Source organism: Musa acuminata, chromosome BXJ2-4, assembly GCF_036884655.1.
Source record: "Musa acuminata AAA Group cultivar baxijiao chromosome BXJ2-4, Cavendish_Baxijiao_AAA, whole genome shotgun sequence".
Classification (NCBI taxonomy): domain Eukaryota; kingdom Viridiplantae; phylum Streptophyta; class Magnoliopsida; order Zingiberales; family Musaceae; genus Musa; species Musa acuminata.
Window position 1 is genome coordinate 47608607 of NC_088341.1, and position 20968 is coordinate 47629574.

Here is a 20968-nt window from a genome sequence, read left to right on the forward strand (position 1 = left end):
AACCTTGCACTGTGATCTTTCCTCGCTTTTGTCAAGACAAAGAAGTTATGCTCAAAATAATATTTTTTTTACTTGGCATCTTGAAACTGGGTCTAATATGTATTAGTAGTGTAAACCTGCCAAGGAGAGGCTCCCTCATACAGTAGTTATAATTTTAAAGAGGAATATGTCTCTCTCCCTCAATTCACATCCCAGTGAGTTGTACTCATGAAAAGGGCCCTGTTTGGAACTGTCTGTCATAAACAAGCTTAATTAACCAAAAAAAAAATCTGTGCCCCTAATTAGAAGGATTTATTAACGACGAGACATTATCTTCCGGTGAACTCGAGGATGTGAAATTTGAAGTCGTGGCTCCCGTCGGGCCGGGCCGGGAGCCGAACGCACACCATACCGAAGGATCCATTTGGGCCGTTGAGTCCGCCCGATAAGGCGATTGAAATCGGCATCACCCAAACCCTCCGTCCGCTTTTGTGCTCCAAATCGTTGCGAAGATGGTGAGTTGTTTGATTTCGAGTTCTCGGTTGCGCGGGTTCTACTTCATCCCTGCCAATCCACTTTTCGGCTGAAGATCTGATATGTTTTTGGGTTTCGTTTCAGATAACCCCTCAATTCCCTTTCCTTTCCTTTCCATCCGATGGTTAATTATCCCCTGAATCATGTTTGCAGCCTTGATCGGTAATTCAGTTGTTTTTTTCTTATGGCGGTCTTGGGAATTCCTGTTTCTTGTTCGTATGTTATCATGACTGGTGTTTAGGGTTGCCCTTTATGTTTTAGACAACTTTGGGTGATGGATCTCTTGCTTGCAAACAAATTCCGTAATGACTTGACTGCCTTTTATTTCGTGTTTTATTTTTTTCCTCTTATTATTGTCAAACTCTCTTACTGAGATATGGGAAGAAGCCGTTAGGATCACGGAATTCCCATTCACAAAATTTTTTATAGACACCAATCCTAGATGCTCTAATATACTGTTATCTATTGTTTTCGCACAAATTTAGACCGAACCTGGTGGTTGCAGGCAGAGAATCTAGATGCTACGATAGATTCTCTATTGAATCTGGAGAAGCAAATCAGGCTTGCTGGTGATGTGGCAAGAACGAAGAAAGCTGTTCTTGACATAGTGGATACGTGCTACAAAGCACGCGCATGGAAGACTCTGAATGATCAAATTGTTCTCCTGTCAAAGAGGAGAGAGAGGACTGCTTAAGTAGGTAAAATTCTCAAGATCGTAACTCTCCGTTGAAGTTTTCACTGTTTCAGTTTGCAGCGGATTCAACTCTAATAAATGCTTCCGATCCGATGATGCTGCTGACAACAGATGGTTTCCTTTGTGAGATAATTCTCTTTTGATTCGTTTGGGAGGAAGATCAGCTGTTGGGGCGTGTATCTGTTACATCGTCGTCAAAGTGTGAAGACTTGTTGTTTCATCTTTTTATGAGGTAATTCTCTTTGATTCTGCCAAAGCTGATGGCTGCTTGAATCGATTCAATCTTGGGAAAATTGGTAGGCATCGATGACTTGCACTCTCTGATTTAGATGTAAATTTTAGGAGCAAGTGGTGGTATTTTTCTTTCTCAACCAAAAATGTTAAATAATTAGTGTATTATAGTGTTTGATAGGAGCCTTTTGGGACCATGGTAGTATGTGGTCCCTTAATTTCTTAAATCCAAGTCAAATGGTATCCAGCTCTTTTAGCCCTAAGAGACTTGCCATAATCCTCCTCCACGACAACAGCAGTGCAGGGAGAGGAGGTGAGGTGAGGGAACCAAATCTCGGCAAGGCACCTCGAACATCGCCGGCATCCTACTACTACTTCCGTCTTTGACGACTAGCTTTTCGTTTATGCAATGCACCACACGAGTAGCTACAGGAATCCATCCATCCATCGCTGCTGCAACAAGTCCAACATGCGTAGGCTACAGGAATCCTCAACCTTCGTCACTACGACAAGTCTCACACCAGCGGTCTCCGATAAGCGGATGACACCATGTTTACTTTCCGACAAGTACTTGAAGAGAGCCAATTGTTGAAGCGGCCGGTCTTTTTGGCAGAAATCAGGCGGTGCACGTACTTTTTTGCATGGAGAAGTGAGATCTCTCTGGTCATGCGATACTGTATGCACCCTACACTGCCACTAAGAATGCGGTGATCTTTTAGACGAGTGAGCATTTTTAATCTCAGAACCAATCAGAGACAGTGAGGAGACATTCGAACGAATACGTACTGTTATTACTATATATATTTGGTTTTCTTATGCCTCTAACATAGAAAGACTAGTAACAACATACTCGTGTCTCACATCCCTCGCAAATGATTCATGATAGGAATCACAAAGCTAACGAGGTTCCTTACCAGTGCTTTAGGACCACCTAAGATCATATCAAACAAACATAATGCTTCCTCAGAGCAAGCCATCCTCACTATTTGCTACCTTCTCGCCATGCCAATCCACCTGGCAGCAAAGTTATCTTACGTCTGACATGGCAGAAGCATCTAGCGCTGTAAAAAGGACCGGCAACTTTGTCTGGGCAAAATGCTTCCAAGCTGCTGAACAACTTTGCCCCAATCATTTAGATGAAAAAGTCTCGCCACCATTTAGCTTGCACACCCTACTCAACACCTGTTTAGGTAACCTACTCAGATAAATATATTATATTTATTTTTGGTTGGCTATTAGAATCAAGTGTCGTAAATGAAGCAGAAATTATATGTATCCTCTCCAAAGAGAGAGAGAGAGAGATGTATTGTGTAGCAGTATTTTTGCAACCAGGAACCAACTAGTACAAGTACTTTAGGTTTGGAAGAGTTGTTCTTCATCACAGGCCATTATGGAAATGCAAAAAGAAGAAAAAGATGTTGTACTCTTTCAACAAACAAGGACTCCCTGGAAATCCCAGCTAGCAGCAAATTATTGGGAATAACCGGGGTGTAGGAATCTGCTTTTGCAGGCTCACATGCCTGAGAACCTAAAGATATGGTATTTTATCAGATAAATATATGTCGAAGAAGCACAGTAATTGGCAATTCCAAGCCTTCTTTTGTTTCTTAGTTTCATCCTATTGCCTTTTACTTGCAGTTTAGAATCCATCCACATCGATCCTCGATAAATGAGAAGTATAGACAGGTTAAAACGGCCGACAAAAGGAAAGAAAAATCCAAGAATACCTGGGAGTCGGATGGCGGATGGAGTGCTTTCAGCCAAGGAGAGATATTGACGCGGCTCAATCCAAGTACATGGCTACTCGAGCATCCGACCATGGCTTCAGATTGAGACACGCCAATACCTCTTACATCCCGAGCACAATCTCTGATACACTCTCAGCCACGTATCTCTGACGGCGAGGATGCTTCCCGATTCAGATGCTAAGGCCACCGGATAGAGAGAAAACACGCTCGCGCGCGTGTGTGGTATCCCGGAGCCAAGAAACAAGGCTTGTGCAAGGAGTGAGAAGGGGAGAGAGAGACCGCGGGAGGTGATGGAATCGAGGAGTGGGTTGCTTATATAGTGGCACGAAACATGGAAGAAGAGTTTACATGAACCTTAATTCTTCGCTTGTATCGAAGTCGACGATCGAGCATCTTCCTTTGTGTTAGCTTGCCGCCTACAGGCAGCCACTTTTGTGGCTGTTCACGCTCTCCGGTTCGATTTTTTTTTTTCCATGGCTCGAGAATGCTGCCTAAAGGGAAACCGCACAAAAAAGGAGAAAAGAGAGAGGAGAAAGGGAAGTGTGATGGGGCCATGGTGACACGTCTCATTACTATCGCCCAATAATCATACCACATATATATATATATATATATATATATATATATATATATATATATGTTTTGTTTTTGTCTATTTTATCTTCATCTTCTGATCTCATTGACTGTCTCTCCTATTTACCGATAATAGACAAAGTCCACAGCTCCACGGCAGGTGTCGATATGCTCATTAATTGTAGCAAGTAGGGAGCTATGTAGACGCGACCATAACGAATGATTGTGGCGAGCGTTCTCGATTTAGAGAACGTGGGATCAATTTACGTTAGATGCCATGCATCGAAGACACTATAACCCCATCGCCTTTCTTTCTGCCTTCAGTTAGTTAGATTCTATTATCGATGACTCGGTCGTCATTTACTTGTGAATTCCTATCATTCCCCTCGAAAAACCCCTCTTTCGCTTCGAGCTGGTGATGCAAATCGCTCCACGAGGATTGAGACTTTTTGTGAGATTTCCAATGTTTGGATATGATTGGAGTAGGATGTCAGTCATATTTATTACTCAACTCACTCACACTGCTACGAGTAGCAACTTGTTCTGCAACTGTTGTACAAAGATGATGAATGGTTGGGATCCGGATTCGATGCCTTGTTGCTCTTTTGTTTATGAACAGAATTTTTCTTCTCATGCTGGATAGCAGCATCAAACTTTGTTCCTTGAAGTGACCAGATACATCCAGGATTTTATACAGTTAACCTACACGGCGCAGAGGAACCCATCGACTGTTTCACCAATCGACACCTGCGATGGCAGGCATTGACCTGCAGGTAACGCGTGGGTTTCTGTGTACGCTTTCGATCGTCCGGAATCTGAAAGGACGCAGTCCCCAGAGGTCTCGGCAGCAGCCGTGGTGGTGGTTGGGTCGCATTGACTTCCCCGGGGCCATCCTTTTCCTCTCGCGCTCACATCACACTGCCCCATATGCTTCCGAGTTTGAGAGCATTCGGTTCTCACAGGCAACTGCTGGTACTGCATCACCGTCATGACCCCAAGCCACCAATTTTTTTTCCAAGGGGTGGGTGGGCTCACTTATGTCAGCTGCACAGCTCCATTAATTATTTTCCAAGGTTTTTTTTTTTTTTTTTTACTTTCACCTCCGTAGAAGCCATGTCCGATGATGATCAGAGGGGGGGGGGGGGGGGGGGGCTCTTAGAGGGAGAGGGAGAGAGAGAGAGAGAGAGTGTGTGTGTGTGTGTGTTCTTGCCAATGTGGCAGCAGCATCGATAGAGAGAGTCGGATCAAAAAAATGCATGCAGGAAAAGAATCGCATGTGTGGTGCATGTGAAGTAGTGGGGAATGACAGAAATATGGCTCATGTCTCACAAGCACGCATGTGTCCCGCATTCCTCACTGGTCCCCGAGACGACCTGGACTGCACTCGCCCATAGGTTCTTCTTCTTGCGTCGTCATGATAGCTCCAAACCAGAGACCATATCCGGTACAAAGATTGATATCGATGGATCTCCCCCATCCATCGATGTGGCATGAACTGGCCGTGATGGATTCTCCCGATCCTCCACAGGACTTGTGGTCGTACACGAGAGAACACGGACTAGATCTCGTTGCAGCTCTGCTCTCATCTGCAGCGCAAACTCAGATTCAAAGCATGGGGGAACCGGAAACAATGCTATCTAGTTGCGGATGGCGAGTCTTATCATCGCCGTGAGGGCTGGAGTTCAAATCACAGTGAGTGATAAACCACACATTGATTTTTTTTTTCTTTCCATAAAGAAGAAAGATGCTACCCTGGTACTTTTGGGATTACCGGGGGTAAGGTAAGCTGACTGAGCTCCCAAGAGAGACAAGGCAGGCCAAAGTTTTGAAGCGTGAGATGGAATCTTGCCCCACTTGTACTTTCGGGACCCTGTGACGGGCGGATACATCCATGCAATGATTGTGGACTGGTACACAAGGGGAGCATTTAATGGCATCACGCGAGGTGTTATCTCCTCCACCCCTGACTCAGCTCTGCTTCGGAGTCTCCGTGCTTCCTTTGGTGGGGTTTACGGTGGTGGTGGTGGTGAGTTGGCTGATTCGGCTGATAGACCTGTTGTCTGCTTCTCTTGTTGCTTTGTCCTCATTTTTGTTGGGAAGATTATGCCTCGGTTGATGCTAATCGGACTGTTGTCAGTGTGATGGAATGACTAATGGGACAATGTTAGATTATGGTGGTGTCATTCTCACAGCCTTCACTCCAAATTTCTCTCTGTCGAGTGGGTTCTTTGCCGAACATGCTACAAACTCAACAAGTTCCATTTGTATAAGACCTCAAGAATCTGTGCGGCGACACTTGGGTTGTTCTTTTCTTATGGGAAAGAAACAACGGTGATGCCTACCGATCCTCGTGTCTCTCTCAAGACAACAAGGCTTAAAAATCTCCTGTGACAGCAGAGTGCACCAGAGATTAGATCCATGAACATCTATCTATCTACATCATGTGAGGCTGATGAGTTGTTGGAACATCATCTACATGCCATGATCGAGGGATTTAATTGCTGATGCAACCTATATTTTGGTTCACAGCCAGAACCTCGAAGAAGTTGACGACTGTAGTCTTTCTTCTGGAGTCTGGAGCCTGGAGCCGGCCTGCCTGCCTGGTAGGTCCACTAGCCCAAGATAAGCAAATCACTGTCACTCAGGCCGATCTCCATGGACAGTGAACGATCAACTTTCAGATTCGTTGATCCATCTTGAAAGTAATCTTCACGGGGACTGAGAGATAACAGTCGAGGTTTTTGTTCTGCCACTCATGTTTCCTGGTTCTTTCCAGCTACAGAATCATAAGATTACTACTCTCTTCCTCTGAGGGAGAGTATACGAACAACAGTAATCCTATAAGAGAATGTGCGACGTGTTGTTTCTCATGTCCAGAAAAGAGTCTAATTCTGCAGACAGCAACTCGTGTTCCTTCCTGCGCATACATCACAAAGCGGAACTCCCGAGGCAGATATCGTGTAGATAACACTTGAGAATCATTTGCAAATTTGAAGGCCAAAACAAAAAAGTAATTGCTGACTTAGGGAATCATCAAACATGAAATACATGCTGAAAGATAGTGAGAGGGAATCTTTTGTATCATATAATTCAGAAAAATCATAACGTTATGGTTTCTTGAACCAGAAACCATCCGATTGATAGAAAACTTGGCCTTATGGTTTTCTGCTTCTGGGGAAGTGCATTCTCAGGACACATTATTATTATTATTATTATTATTATTATTATTATTATTATTATTATTATTATTATTATTATTATTATTATTATTCAGAATCATTATTAATTTCCATCATCTTCTTCACCCAATTTTTTATTTACGGTTTAATCTGGGGATGCTTGTGACGTATGGACGACGACTTTATATATATATATATATATATATATATATATATATATATATATATATATATATATATATATATATATCTTTTCTTTTCTCGGTAGGTGGATTGTACAGTATTTTTAGTGTCGGCACCAAAATTGGTGAACAAGCAAGCATACAAAAAAGTGCCTCTCTCTCTCTCTCTCTCTCTCTCTGGAAAGCTTGTCTTTCTCCGGTAACCTTGAAGTTTCCATGAAAAGTGTTGATCAAAGTGGTGAAAAATGCAGTTCAATATTTATGGTGATGAACACAGATCTAAAATCGGTTGTTTGGTGCACCAATCGAACGACTTTGACCAGAATCATGATAAATAACTTTTGCGAGCTTTTATCTTTTGAGGATGGCATGAAGAACAGACCATAAATTTCTTTCTTTTTGGAAGCTCGCAAGGTCCTTTAAAACTTGTCATAATCCCACATGGGGTTCACGGAGCCCAAGAAGAGACGCCCAAAGTTCACCGAGGACTGCATGCCTCCATTTTACCACGACTAATTTCTCGACCATTTGTCCTAACATTTTATCCAACAGAGATGACCGACCACCAAAAGAAAATACGACTCCCGAGGTGGAAGGATCACCGCAGCCGCCCGATGCTCAAACACCCAAATGTTCTTTGGACTTCACCGGCTTATCGTAGACGAAGCAGCATTTCGTTTTCCCCTGTGCCTCTGCAGAGAACTTTATCACGTGAGAAGAGGGCCCAAGTTTGTACCGCCGGCCGACTTTTATAACGCAGAACGAAGCCTTCCTCTTTTGCTTTGTGAGCCAAGCAAAGAGGCTTTCGTCGTGTTCTTTTTAGTAGTTGGAGTGCTCCGAAGCTAAAACAAGCATTTCCATATTATACGTAGAAAGGCCTTCCTAACACTCGAATCATGAACGCTTCAACTTTAAGATTGGATTTGAGAGTAGATAGACAGGTCCTGCCTTCACTTCTTTTATCAGCTAAAATGGCAACGGATTCTCCAAACGACTTGGATCAACTCCTCATGCCTTCGAAGAAGTCTTCGAGATCAGATCCAATCAGTCTTCAAGTCCGTAGAGGTAGCAGCTAAAGAACAAAGGACATGGAATTAGTCCCAACCATGAACAGGAAGCCTCACCGCACCCACCGGCAAGGCAAGCAGGCAGGCACGCAGGCAGGGCAGGTAGCATCAAACGCATGGCATGTGGTGCCCCTCTTCCCGAGCACGTGGAGTCGCAGGCATTCTGCCTCCTCCTCGGGCCACGCCGAGTGGTTTCCAAGGTAACGCATACGACCAACCTGTGGTATGATACGAGCGTCCTCCCCAGAGCACAAAAGTAAAGAAATCCTCATAGAAAGAGGAGAAGCTCTGCAAGTTCAATATAAGAATGCCCTGCTCACCTCCTTGGGATCCACGTTCTGATAGATACGCTGCATTTTCATCAGATTACATCGATGCCCTTTAGCTCAACCCAACTTTCTGCTCCTTGCGTGGTTGTCACTGCATGACAAGAATGGAAGAAGGCTCGTCTTTCTTATTCTCCTGCCTGCTTTTGAGCTCCGACCACGTGAAGGGGAAGGAAGGAGGTGGTTGGAAGGTTATTATTGAAAGCTTTGTCTGCTCTTCCTGTGAACGACATTATTTGCCCTTCTTCCATCAACGCATTATGGTGAACACCCATTTGGCTAGTCAATAATAATAATAATGTTTGGTACAGTTGCAAGGACGAGTCTGAATTGCACTTTCCTCCTCATTTTGTTAAGTCAATGCGTAAAACCAAGAGCCGCTCTGCGATCTAACTCTTCGAGTTCGAGGACAGATCCGCCACTTCTCTACTCCATGAACATGAAGCGGCGGTGGAGACTTGTTATCTGTGACAATTTACCCGATGGGCTCAGGAAAAGAAATGGTAAAGCCACCCCCACTTGCCTTGCTCATTTATGACTGACTAATCGAGTGTGCTGTATGCGTCGATCATGACACATTAGTGTGTCTCGATCATAGCTGCTGTCGAATAGTAATACCCAGGCCAGGCATCACTGCTGTCATTGTTGACGACGCATCTGGGACTACCGTCAAACAGCTCTTTCGAGTTTACCGCAGATTGGTATTCGATCAGCACTCGGAGATAAATTATTATATAGAGGTTCGATACACTTACTATAATCAATCGAGTAAACTCGGTATAAAAATAAATCTCGTATTTCCTAGATCGCTGCGGCTTATAACCATGTTTACGAAGAACACTGTTAGTATCTGAATCTTCTGCAGATGCTATATAGATAGATAGATAGAACGAAATACTCATGTAAACATCCTACGATTGAGCTTCCTCCATCCGCTCATCCATCCCTATTTCTTTTATCTTTCTATGGCCTTCATTCACCCAAGAACACTCGGGACCCACATGATCTCTTCCTTTCCTCTTGCATCGCCCTGTTGCGTGTCCCACCAATCTGCAAAAGACGTTCCAACTTCGACTCACAGATCAAACACTGTGCACGAGAAAAAAAAGTAAATTTTGTGGAATAGCAACTCTCACGGTCACGTTTGGGTAATCCTTCTTCTTTATAAAGCCTTGTTTTTCTTGCCCTCTTTTAGTTGGTGCGTCTTCGTTCCTTCCTCTACCGTCCACCGCAAAGGTGGAAATAGACTGAGTTGAGAGGGAGAATCCAAAATCTCAAAGTCCTTGCAGCTAAAGATCCCATTTTTATCTCTTGTTTCGATCTTCTTGGTTTCTCTCAAGCAAATTGAATTCCCTCAGTTTGCTGAATTCGACCACTGTTTGACGTGATCCTGCCGGTTTTCTTCTGTTTCATGGATATGTTCTCTTTACTGAGAAGAGATGGCGAATGATGATCCCAAGGGGTTTGTAGCGGTTGAATAAGAGGAGAGGCGAACAAAGGAAGAGAAGCTATGAGCTTCAGGAGAGGAGGAGAGTTGTCGGCAAGGGGATTGGTGTCCAAAAAATGGACTTTTTTGCTCTGCCTTGGAAGCTTTTGTGCTGGTCTACTCTTCACCAACAGGTGCCGATTTCCTCTCTTTAGTTTCTTCACACTTTGAGCCTTCTGCTGCCGCCCTTTTGTTTGCTTGTCGTAAAGAAGGATCTTCTGCTTCTGCTCATGGTTTGTTGAGTTGTATTTTTTGCTAATTTTTTTCTTCTAAATTCTTTATTGGACTAGTTTTTGTCATATCGATCAGTCGATCGCATTTTTTAATTTCGGATTAGTTTTAACTTGTCACTTTTAGCTGCAGATCAGCCGGAATAAACAATTGGCCTGATACAAATAGCAACACTGATTTGTGTGACAATGAAAACTTGGGTTCTGTTTGGAAATTTTAGGAAGCTCAGGTTGTTGGAAGATATGGTGCCACAAATAATTTATTGTTATCATCAGAAACTATACTTTGTTCTCAGTTTGATACAAGGATGAGTTTTGAGAATAGGAAGCCGAGCACTCGTAATTTGGCTTGTTTCTTAAGGCACATGCTAATTGTTACATTTTCACCTTGGTTCATGCCCAAAGCTTGTGCAAAGTTGGTCATATATTTTGGCCAGATAGCTCTGGCTTGGGTCAGGCTGTGTTTTGGTGTACTGGTTTTTCTTTGTTACTTTGCTGATAATGATAACCAGATTGATCTCAAGAGTATATGTCTTTTTATATCAATACAGTAGCTTAGGTATGTGAGTCGTAGCAATTCTGCTTTCTCAGCATCATTCTGTGCTTCAACAAGTTACAATTCTTTTGTTATGCTTTTTAGTTTTCGGTGGGACCGACCGAATTGAAATGCTTATGTAGAAAGATGATCATAGGTGCAAACTTCATTCCTTTGACAAATGATGCTTTAACTGTCTTTAGTTTGAAGCTTCGTTTACTTTTTTATAAAATTCTTTGCTTGAGTGTAGCATCTACTTTTTGGCAAAACTATGACTCATCAGATACTGAGTCTGAACAATGGTGACAGTTGGACGATGCCTGAAGCAAAGGACATTATCAAGACAACAGGAACCGGAGACAATAAGATGAATCTTGTTGCCAACGACTGTAATTTAAGAACAGTGAGTGTGTTAACCTTCATGTCATATTGATGTTTCAATTTAATTACTAATATGAGCATGTGGTTATACATGTTGTGTTGCTGTTGGCTTGTTGCATTCTGTTTCTTCCTTAAGCTACCGATTAACCAGCATCGCCATGTTGATGTCTCATGATCACGCATCGTGTTTTTTATGTATTTCAGAATAATGAAAAACAAGAGCCTAAAGATATACCCAACAAAATTTCAAATGCACAACAAGCGATACAGTAAGTCTTAGTATTCTTTGCGTAATTGTAATTCTTTCAGTATTTAAGTTTTAGTCATAATGGTAGTAGTACATGTGATGACACCTAGGAGATCCAATTAGTTACCATATGCTCAGTAATAGAACTTTGTGCAGGACACTAGATAAAACAATAACGAATTTAGAATTGGAATTAGCCGCTGCCAGAGCTGCACAAGAGTCAATACTCAATGGTGCTCCATTGGCAGAGACTCTAAAGGCTACCGAAACTACTGCTCCAAGGAAATATCTGATGGTTATAGGAATTAATACTGCATTTAGCAGTCGTAGGAGAAGAGACTCAGTTCGTGCTACTTGGATGCCTCAAGGTTCTACTTCTACCTTCATTTTCTTCTTGTTGCATGATAATTTATTGCATCTTATCATCAAATTCTTTCTTTGTTAAAAAAAAAAAATACAATAGGTGAAAAAAGAAAGAAGCTGGAGGAAGAGAAAGGTATTATTATTCGCTTTGTTATTGGTCACAGGTGAGTACCTGAAATTCTACTTTCACCGTGAAACATGTTCTTGTAGATTATTCCTTTCTTTGCTCTGTCCATCTTCATCTCTCTCTCTCTCTCTCTCTCTCTCTCTCTCTCTCTCTCTCTCTCTCTCTCTTTCTCACTCTGCTTAGTTTGCATGTATATATGCAAGTATATGTGTGATATGCAAACAACATGACTTTTGAGACCTACAGAATTTATCAATAAGATTTTAATTTCTTGATTATGTGGCACAGGAAAAAAAATTCTCATACGGGTCAAAATTTTGTCATAAATGTGACAGCATAATCAATGACCCTGGTTAAACCAGCTGAACCCATCAGAATTAGCAGTTTGAGGAGGGATAGAGGGAGACCTAATAGAACTGTTTTAGAAATAATAAAAAAAGCTTTGGCTACTCTTATTTTGGCTAGTTATATAACCCTAAATATATAACAATGGCAGTAAATCCATGTAGCTGACCCCAACTAGCTGGGACATTATGACTTCTTGTTTTATAATGAATGGTCCACAAGTTGCTAATGAGGATGCATATAAACTTGGTTATTTGATGAACTGAAGCCTGCTTTAATTTTTAGGTTATTAGTATTACTACATTTGAACACCATGCCTGTCCATCAACCCTATCCCGGATCGCTACATTTGAACATGTATCTTTAGATCGATTAAAAAACAGAGAGAGAACAACATTGAGAATATTTCTGGCTTTCATTTTACTTGATATGATTTTGTTACTTATGCAGCTCATTTTGATTTTCAATCTCACTGCCTTGAGATACTCTAACAGTGCTACCTCTGGTGGAATTTTGGACAAGGCAATTGAAGCCGAACATAGAAAGCATGGGGACTTCATGAGGCTGGTATGATTTGCTCTTTTTGAGTTTTTCTTAACACAATGCAACTTGTTATTATGACAAATCATACGTTCTCTGGTTAACTCACAATTGTCCAGTCATATTCTTCCATTTGGCAACTAGAAGCGTTTTCGATGTGATCAAGGTATACATTCTTGATCTCATACCATAAAATGTTTGCAGGATCATGTTGAGGGCTACCTTGAGTTATCAGCCAAAACTAAAGTATATTTTGCTACTGCTGTCTCCATGTGGGATGCAGATTTCTACATCAAAGTAGATGATGATGTACATGTAAACATTGGTAGGTAAAACAGAAATTTGCAGTAGTTATGTATATGTTTCTCTCTAGCAACATGAAATTTAGTTTTACAAGCATCTTATATCATCATAGCAAGTAAGTGGATTCGCTACTATAATTTGCTGCCCAATCTGCTTCCCGGTTCTTAATCAGAGCAAGCAACTTTCTCCAATCTAAAGAAAATACCCGGAGCTACATCCTGTTTATATTTAAATACCCTGCTTGCTTCCATTATTTCACTCTAGGTACGCAGGAAGTGCACCTACATAAATTTAAACATTTACATGCACATCCATAGGGAATCATTTGGGACGTGTCAATGATGATCTGCTTTCCCGTTCACCAGAGTCACATGCCTTATATGCTATTCCCCTACCCTTTTTTTTTTCTTCTAACTCTATAACTAGGAAAAGAAATATTATTGATGAAGAATTAGGAAAGGAACTGTCAGAATAACACCCTCCGATTGTGAAAAAAAGATTAGTGCCTAATGGTTCCCAGCTCTTACAATTTTTCTTTCTGTCTGTCTGCATTTTCTGGCCAAAGTCACCCATAGTTTCTCAAAAGAATGTGATAATATGAATTGGATTCTGTTCTCTCTGTGGTGACTGAATGATCCATATGATCGATCTTTCCATTTATTATAGGAGAATCTCGTACGTAAATTTGGAGAATTTTGAAATGGCATGTTACTCCTGTAACACTCGATATTGGCTGTATTCTTCAGAAAAGTATATCTTTCTGTCTAAGTATTAAACCTAGTCTTTTTGATGGATTTAGTAAGTTTTTGAAATTTTGCAAGATGAAGATTGGTGATTTGGACTCTTCAGGGGCACATGCAAAAGCCTTGTAGCATAGAAAATTTGTTTGAAATTCTAGTCTTTGTTGTTGACATTGAAAATTTTGCTTCTAAATTAATCTGATATAGTTCTGGGCTTTGTCTTATGTTAATTATCTTTCTGATACGTTCAATATGTAGGAGTATATGCTATGCAACTATCAACATGGTGTAAGTTTCAAAGTGTCTCATGATGATTTCATAATTTTATCTAGCTTTAGTTGCTAGCATCTCAAAATCAATCTTTATTGTCAACAATAGATTTCAGCTTTCTCTTGAGAAAACTTGATACTCTTGAAAAAGAGCATATGACATTTTAGCCAGTGATTGTGATGGTGCTAATATCATGCTTGTGGTAAATGACTATTGTCTTGTTGTCAAATGTGGTTATGTTGAATCATCAATTTTTTTTATTTTAGCAACTCTTGGAGCAACCCTGGCCAAGCACCGGTCAAAGCCTCGGGTGTATATTGGATGTATGAAATCTGGTCCAGTCCTAGCTCAAAAGTAAGCATGTTTCTTTTTTTTTTTACATGATGATATTTGTGGTTGGCAAGTATGATATAGTATTGGTCTCAACATCAGCTGTTGTTATTCGACAGGGGGGTGAGATATCACGAACCGGAGTACTGGAAGTTTGGAGAGGAGGGAAATAAGTATTTTAGGCATGCCACCGGTCAGCTATATGCCATTTCAAAGGACTTGGCTACTTACATATCCACAAACCAGTAAGTTGCATTTAGCGTGAACTTTTTGCTACATCTTTCCTGTGCTTTGAGTCCATATCTTCTGAGGTGTGCTACTAGTGTGGGAATGCCACATCTATCGTAAGAATTATATTCTGAAATTTGAACTATTTTAAATCAGACCTCTTATGGAACTTGTGATTCTCTTAACATTAGGCATGTGCTTCACAAGTATGCAAACGAGGATGTCTCATTGGGATCATGGTTCATCGGACTGGATGTCGAACATATCGATGACCGGAGACTATGTTGTGGTACTCCACCTGGTAAGTTATCAATACAGGAAGAAGCAACAGCCATGTATTAACCATCTTTTTTGTCCATTCACCAAATGTACTAGTAGACTTTTTTTTTGTTTTGATCCAAGTCCATTATGCTTTCGTTTAACCTTGGATTATAAGTTGTGGCTTTGTGCTACATGCATGTGCCGTTAACGTCGGCTGTGAATGTCGAGAGTTGCATGACTAAAAATTCTGCAGATCAGTGATTGAGCTTGGACTAATGCATTAGTGCTATGCGCTGTGCAGACTGCGAGTGGAAAGCCCAAGCAGGCAACATCTGTGTTGCTTCATTTGATTGGAGCTGCAGCGGCATTTGCAATTCTGCCGAAAGGATTAAGGAGGTTCATCGGCGATGCGGGGAAGGCGAAAAGACTGTCTGGAATGCTGTCTTCTGAAAGAAGTATCCGTTCGTTGTATCTGAACATGTAAGTATCCGACTTGGAAACAGGGTCGCAGTGGATTTCTTCGAGTGAGGGGCTTTTTCATTTTTCTTTTATGAAAGGATTCCCAAAGCAGCAAGAAAGAGAGAGAGAGAGAGAGAGAGAGAGAGAGAGAGAGAGAGTGAGGGAGCAGCAGATCTCCCCCCCTCCCCCACCATCACCATCACCACCACCACCACATTCTTTAGAAATAACTGATGGCCAGTGCATGCTGTATTTTGTAACCCATGTTGAAGTTGTAATAAAGTGCTAATGATCTATTCAATAGATTTTCCTGTTTGTTGCTTAAAGATCACGGAGGTGCTTTCCCTTTTGATTCCTTGGGATGCAGAAGTGACCTGCCTCTTTCTTGGTAGTTGACCTGCAGAAGAAAATACAAGGAACAACAAGTCTCCGATTGATCGTTGTCTATAAACTTTACTTCGAAGGCAACTTGTTTGGACGAGTGCACCGATTCATATAATCAATGTACACTAGGATTGAAAATTGATAAGCTATGCAAGTATAACTAGTGCACATTAGGAGACCATGCCTCAAGAATCCAACTCTCACTCCGTTTAAGATGACCGACCGACCACCTTGGCATTATTAAGTTCTTACTGTTTTATTTTATTTTATTTTATTTTTTACGAAAAGGAAATTATATATATATATATATATATATATATATATATATATATATATATATATAGTACCGGTACGAACTGTGTTGACCTCGTTCATGTATAAAGGCAATGGTACCTTCATAGTTTGGCGTGTTCCTTAGAAAGAAAGAAAGAAAGACCTGCGAAGTCAAAAGTTCCGATGACTACAAAATGATGTCAGAATTTCGACATGGATGATTAAGAATTCCGACATCTCAGTAAAGACGCACGCAAGGCCTCAGTAAAGAAGCACGTACCGGAGTGATCAGGGATGGGTCCTCGACGCACGCAAGGCCTCTCTTGCTTGCCGAAGAAGCATGTACCGAGGTTAATTATATTGTCATCTTTTCTTTTTGGCTGAGGGAGGAACGAGAATAAAAAGAGTTATAATCTATGTTTTTTTTTTATTTTCTCTTGTTTATACAAGTTCATATCAATTTAATATCGTATCCTATTTCTTAAAATAATGAATCTCTACCTAATAATCTCTCATTAGTTCTTATTTGATTTCATGGATAATGTCTAATAATTCAGGAACTTAATAGATATCTAATAAGAGAATGACTCCAATGAATATCTCATATTCAAACATCTATTCCTTATAACGCCTATCATATGTTTGTGATCATTTAGACCCAATATCAAAGTAACCGTGAGTCATATCTGTCAGAATTTCTTCAAATTCAGTAAATTATCATCTCTTATAATAATTCGCTTAACTCATCGACTACGAACATACTAAGCCACTATACCGTAATCGAAATTCATGGCTTCTCGCTACTTCCTGAAGTCTATACTCATAATAGCCTCTTTGTAGGTCTGAGGATCAATATCCTCAACATCCTCTCCTATAATATGTCCCACATATCTTTCAAGAGGATGAGGTACTTTGTTAGACATACGCAAAGTTGTAAGTTGTGTGCTAGGTACATGAATAGACTCAAGTTGTGGAATTGTGCTTGAGTTAGGTTCTTCAATTTCGCTCAACTTTATCAAGCTCCCACTGTCTCCATCAAAAATGTGTTCCTTCTCAAGGAACACTACCTTCTTAGGTACAAAGATCTTTTGGTCCTCGAGGTGATAGAAATAATACCCATAAGTTTTTTTGGGTATCCCACAAACTTATATTGTTTCGTCCTAGATTCTAATTTGTCGGGGTTGTATCTCTTAAAGTAAATAGGATAGCCTCAAATCTTAACAACCTTAAGATTAGATTTTTTCTCTTTCCATATCTCATATGGTGTAGACACGATCGATTTAGTCGGAACTCTATTCAGTAAGCAACGAATATTAGGGTATATCCCTAGAATGAAATGGGTATGTTAACGAAACTCATCATGGATCACACCATATCTAACAGCGTGTGATTTTTCCATTCTAATACACCATTGAGCTGAAGCAATCACACCAGAGGATATGGACCACAACCTAATATGATCAAGCTCAAGCCAACGAGTCCAATCACTCACATCACAATCTATGTGTGTATCATCGTATCTTTATGCATCGTGATCGTCCGTCTCGATCTCGTGGGTCCTATTGTCATCTCTACACTCTTGTTGTGCATCCTCATATAATTACAACAAAATCACAGACACGTAGACATGATAGTAAATGAAAAAAAAATAAAAACTCGTACACTCCAATAATAATAATAATAATAATAATATCTCATATACATACATCACATCACACGATTTATGATCATCCAATCAGATTAAATATTTCACTCTCACAATGATAAAGATATTAATATAAATTTTTAAATTAAAAAAATTAAAATACAAAAAAGATCTGACTAAAAGGACTAATAGGTAATTAGGTCCGAGTGGGCGGTCTTCTTCATGTGGCCCCAGCATCGCGAGTGCCGTCCATAAATTAGCTATTGCAGTCCACTAACAAGGACAAACCAGAATGGAAAAACCTGTCAAAAGATCCAAGATGATCCATGTGAAAGGAAGGCCGCTCGACATGCTATGATTGCTTCCGGTGAACAGGCTCTGTCCACTCAACCACCACGCTTTGGAAGCTGCTTATTGAATGGCCTGCTGCTTTCCTTCCTAGCGCTCTAAGCAGTTACCGGTTTCAGCTCTGCGACTCTGTCCGATCTGCTCGCGCTTGGGAAATGGGTGACCAAGCTGAATCCACTCTCATCTCCTCAAACAATCACCAAGTTTTCAGGGTGGTAGCCCTCTCCCTCAGGCTCGCAGCCATACCCCTGTGTGCTGCCTCCCTATGGGTGATGGCGACCAACAAGCAAGCCAATGAATCGTACGGAAAGGTGGAATTCAGCGACCTTCCCGGACTGAGGTGAGTGCCTAGCGACGATCCCTTCTGTCCCGCTCTCTCGCTTCATGTTTTGCCACACAGGTACATGGTCTGCATCAGCGCCATCTCTCTTGGATACTCCGTCGTTTCGATCCTCTTCGCATGCCTCGGATGCGTCAACAACGACTGGTTCTTCTTCATCTCGGACCAGGTGTTACGATTAACTTGATCGCATCAAACGCCTTCGATGCGTAAGGCTTCTGATTCTTTTCCTTTTGCAGGTTGTGGCCTATTTGATGGTGACATCGGGGTCTGCGGTGGCCGAGGTGCTCTATCTGGCGCGTGAGGGCGACAGGAAGGCGTCATGGAGTGAAGCGTGCAGCTACTACGGGAGGTTCTGCGACAGGACGAAGGTGTCATTGGCGCTGCACTTGGCGGCCCTGCTTTGCTTCATCGCTCTATTTCTGGTGTCATCTTACACGGTGTTCAGCAAGTTCGAAGCCCCTTCGGTTTCGGATTCTTCCAAAGGGGTGGGAGAATAGATTTGGGATGTGGTAGGTACTCCTGTAAACGCTTAGCCGTGTCGTCGAAACAAATCTAGTCCTAACCTAAAGTGCTTGGATATCCCTAGGCTTTCGCTATTATTACTCTGAAACGCTTGGCCTGCTGCTGTTGAGTTGCTTTAGCAGAGAAGGCCAGACGTGGGAGTTAAATTAGTAGCCCAACATGTCGAGATAGATAGATGATGGAAAGAAAATGTTTAGCACATCTTCGCTGCTTGCTTTCTCAAGGTTGAGAACCTCCTGATGAAATCAATTTCCCTGGCTGATGCAGGGCCGGGGAAGGATACATTATGTCGTGTACCCAAAGACTCAAAATTCTCTGTAAACATACGTGATTTAAATGATTTAGAAACAAATTTTGCAAAGCGTAGCACCCACCACCACCACCACCACCACCACCACCACCAAAACAAAGCACAATTTCCCACAGTATATGGTATGGCCATGAACTTCGATAATATTCCCCATGAATTTTATCTACAAGGATGCTAAACTTTCCATGATTTTTATCTACAAGGATGGCTCCTGCATCTTAGGAGGAGCCAAATGTGTTCTCTCGCCGCTGTAGAGGTCATGTAAAGAAAACCATCTTCGTCTTTGTGTTCCTCGTAGATGGCAGACATCAATGCAGCTGCAACAGCGAGTCATACATCAATGCCATGAGCTTATAGCAAAAGGAGAATACAAGCTGAATATGAAGTAGATCATTTCACCTGTAGGTGACAATGTGTTCTTGACAAAAACGAAGATGGCCTTCTCTGTCTGCACCCAGCTTAATCCTCTTCCGAAGGTGTTTGAAAACCACCCCTGCGACCCTATCATCTTCCGAATATATATATCTATCTAACTGCATAACAAAAATGCCCAGCAATTAAATCCAGAAAATCAAACAATGATAAAGAAGAAGGTAGTAAATAAATCATCAGCTACATGTTTGTCCACTTGGAGCAAAACAAACAAGAAAAGAATAATTACCATAATTCTAAACTGATCCCTATCGATGTAGAGAAGGATCATCAATATAAATTTCATGCATTTTTGAAATTCCTGTTGTTTTTTATATTCAATTTCCTCTCCTCCCCAAAAACCAAACAATTGCCATTGAAAAAAATCACAAAAGATTATTCCACAACAGGAGAACCAAACCGAGACCACAGAATCACAAGAAGCAAAAGAGAAAGTAAAACAAAAAAGGAAACCCTAGAAGCAGAGTTGCCACAGAAAACAGAATTCGTTCAGAAACCAAATCCTAATAGGAAAAGGATGACTTGTTGAGAGAGAGGAGAGGAGAGGGATTGGAGGCGCAAACCAAGGGGATGCTCCAACTTGAAAGAATTCTTGGCCATCGTGGGGTTGGAATACCGCCTGCAATTTCCAAAAAAAGCACACGAGCATCGGCACACGAACAGGACAATCCAACTCTGAAATAACCAACCAAAGAAAGCACAAAATAAAACATAACCACGGATCGTTGGAGGAGAGGCGTACCGACTCAGGTGGAATGATCGAGTTTGGACTCCATCGATCCAGGGATCAATCGCAGGGGAGAATTCTTCGTCACGAAATTTTAAGAGAGAGAGAGAGAGGGGGGGGGGGGGGGGGGGGGGGGGGGGGAGAGATAGGACGGTGCGTTGGGCGTGGTTCCGGAAATTGGCTGGGATCGGGAGGCGTGTGCGTGCAAATAATTGATAGGAACAATTTAATGGAATAGCTTTGCTATGATTTGTTATTATATCGTGGTCGATGTCGATGTCGATGTCGATGGACAAACACCTCCTCTCCTTTTTATCTTCCAACGACAGACGGGATTCTTATATCACCACCGCTTACCATCTCATTCGCATTCACTGTTCCTATCAAACTAATCGTCCACCACCGCAGCATGAAAAATTATCGACCGCTCGTCATCGGGCTCGCACGCAATTGTCCATTTTGACACACACACACACACACGTATTCATGATTAATGTATTCATCAATCTTCTGATGGTTATGGAATTGTGCTGAAGTTGTAACAACAGTGCATGTTATCTTTCCTTGGATCAGAGTCCATGATTAAACTGCTGGCCAACTTGAAGATCGTTCGAGTCTTCCTGTAT

At 41.5% G+C, this 20968-nt stretch overlaps 2 protein-coding genes and 4 long non-coding RNA genes across 10 annotated transcripts; 3 read left to right on the forward strand and 3 right to left on the reverse strand.

Annotated features, from left to right (window-relative positions):
- Positions 1-445: 445 nt before the first annotated feature.
- On the forward strand, positions 446-2125 carry LOC108952702 (uncharacterized). 3 transcript variants are annotated; one of them, XR_010486552.1, is made up of 4 exons: positions 446-494; positions 598-675; positions 1019-1211; positions 1319-1510. It is a non-coding gene; the product is annotated as an uncharacterized LOC108952702 (long non-coding RNA). The 3 variants fall into 3 exon arrangements; XR_010486551.1 differs by lacking the exon at positions 446-494 and adding an exon at positions 1738-2125 and having other exon boundaries at positions 501-675; positions 1319-1439; XR_010486550.1 differs by lacking the exon at positions 446-494 and having other exon boundaries at positions 501-675.
- Positions 2126-2203: 78 nt separating this feature from the next.
- Positions 2204-3563, reverse strand: LOC135611369 (uncharacterized). The gene is made up of 2 exons (XR_010486553.1): positions 3166-3563; positions 2204-2620 (listed from the first exon to the last, which is right to left on the reverse strand). It is a non-coding gene; the product is annotated as an uncharacterized LOC135611369 (long non-coding RNA).
- A 3941-nt stretch (positions 3564-7504) lies between these two features.
- LOC108952704 (uncharacterized) lies at positions 7505-8658 on the reverse strand. Its single transcript, XR_001977807.2, has 2 exons — positions 8508-8658; positions 7505-8192 (listed from the first exon to the last, which is right to left on the reverse strand). It is a non-coding gene; the product is annotated as an uncharacterized LOC108952704 (long non-coding RNA).
- An 866-nt stretch (positions 8659-9524) lies between these two features.
- Positions 9525-15490, forward strand: LOC135611370 (probable beta-1,3-galactosyltransferase 2). Of its 3 annotated transcripts, none has more exons than XM_065107104.1 (12): positions 9525-9661; positions 9951-10133; positions 11015-11167; positions 11350-11414; positions 11549-11760; positions 11856-11919; positions 12722-12794; positions 12972-13092; positions 14347-14434; positions 14530-14655; positions 14830-14939; positions 15201-15490. In XM_065107104.1, the coding sequence occupies exons 2-12, from the start codon at positions 10077-10079 to the stop codon at positions 15347-15349; spliced, it is 1218 nt and encodes a 405-aa protein (XP_064963176.1). In that variant the 5' UTR covers positions 9525-9661; positions 9951-10076; the 3' UTR covers positions 15350-15490. The 3 variants fall into 3 exon arrangements, with proteins under 3 accessions (XP_064963176.1, XP_064963178.1, XP_064963177.1); XM_065107106.1 differs by having other exon boundaries at positions 11074-11167; XM_065107105.1 differs by lacking the exon at positions 9525-9661 and having other exon boundaries at positions 9875-10133; positions 11074-11167.
- A 2452-nt stretch (positions 15491-17942) lies between these two features.
- LOC135611372 (CASP-like protein 2D1) lies at positions 17943-19074 on the forward strand. Its single transcript, XM_065107107.1, has 3 exons — positions 17943-18348; positions 18409-18517; positions 18588-19074. The coding sequence occupies exons 1-3, from the start codon at positions 18164-18166 to the stop codon at positions 18846-18848; spliced, it is 555 nt and encodes a 184-aa protein (XP_064963179.1). The 5' UTR covers positions 17943-18163; the 3' UTR covers positions 18849-19074.
- A 234-nt stretch (positions 19075-19308) lies between these two features.
- On the reverse strand, positions 19309-20466 carry LOC103982094 (uncharacterized). Its single transcript, XR_010486554.1, has 4 exons — positions 20358-20466; positions 20179-20234; positions 19583-19716; positions 19309-19500 (listed from the first exon to the last, which is right to left on the reverse strand). It is a non-coding gene; the product is annotated as an uncharacterized LOC103982094 (long non-coding RNA).
- Positions 20467-20968: the final 502 nt, after the last annotated feature.

Coding starts and splice junctions, on each gene's coding strand:
- LOC135611370 (XM_065107104.1), top strand. CDS start 10,077: ATGGACTTTTTTGCTCTGCCTTGGAAGCTTTTGTGCTGGTCTACTCTT. Junction 14,435..14,529: donor GGTCCAGTCCTAGCTCAAAA/GTAAGCATGTTT, acceptor GTTATTCGACAG/GGGGGTGAGATATCACGAAC. Junction 14,656..14,829: donor ACTTACATATCCACAAACCA/GTAAGTTGCATT, acceptor TCTTAACATTAG/GCATGTGCTTCACAAGTATG.
- LOC135611372 (XM_065107107.1), top strand. CDS start 18,164: ATGGGTGACCAAGCTGAATCCACTCTCATCTCCTCAAACAATCACCAA. Junction 18,349..18,408: donor AGCGACCTTCCCGGACTGAG/GTGAGTGCCTAG, acceptor TTTGCCACACAG/GTACATGGTCTGCATCAGCG. Junction 18,518..18,587: donor TCTTCTTCATCTCGGACCAG/GTGTTACGATTA, acceptor TTCCTTTTGCAG/GTTGTGGCCTATTTGATGGT.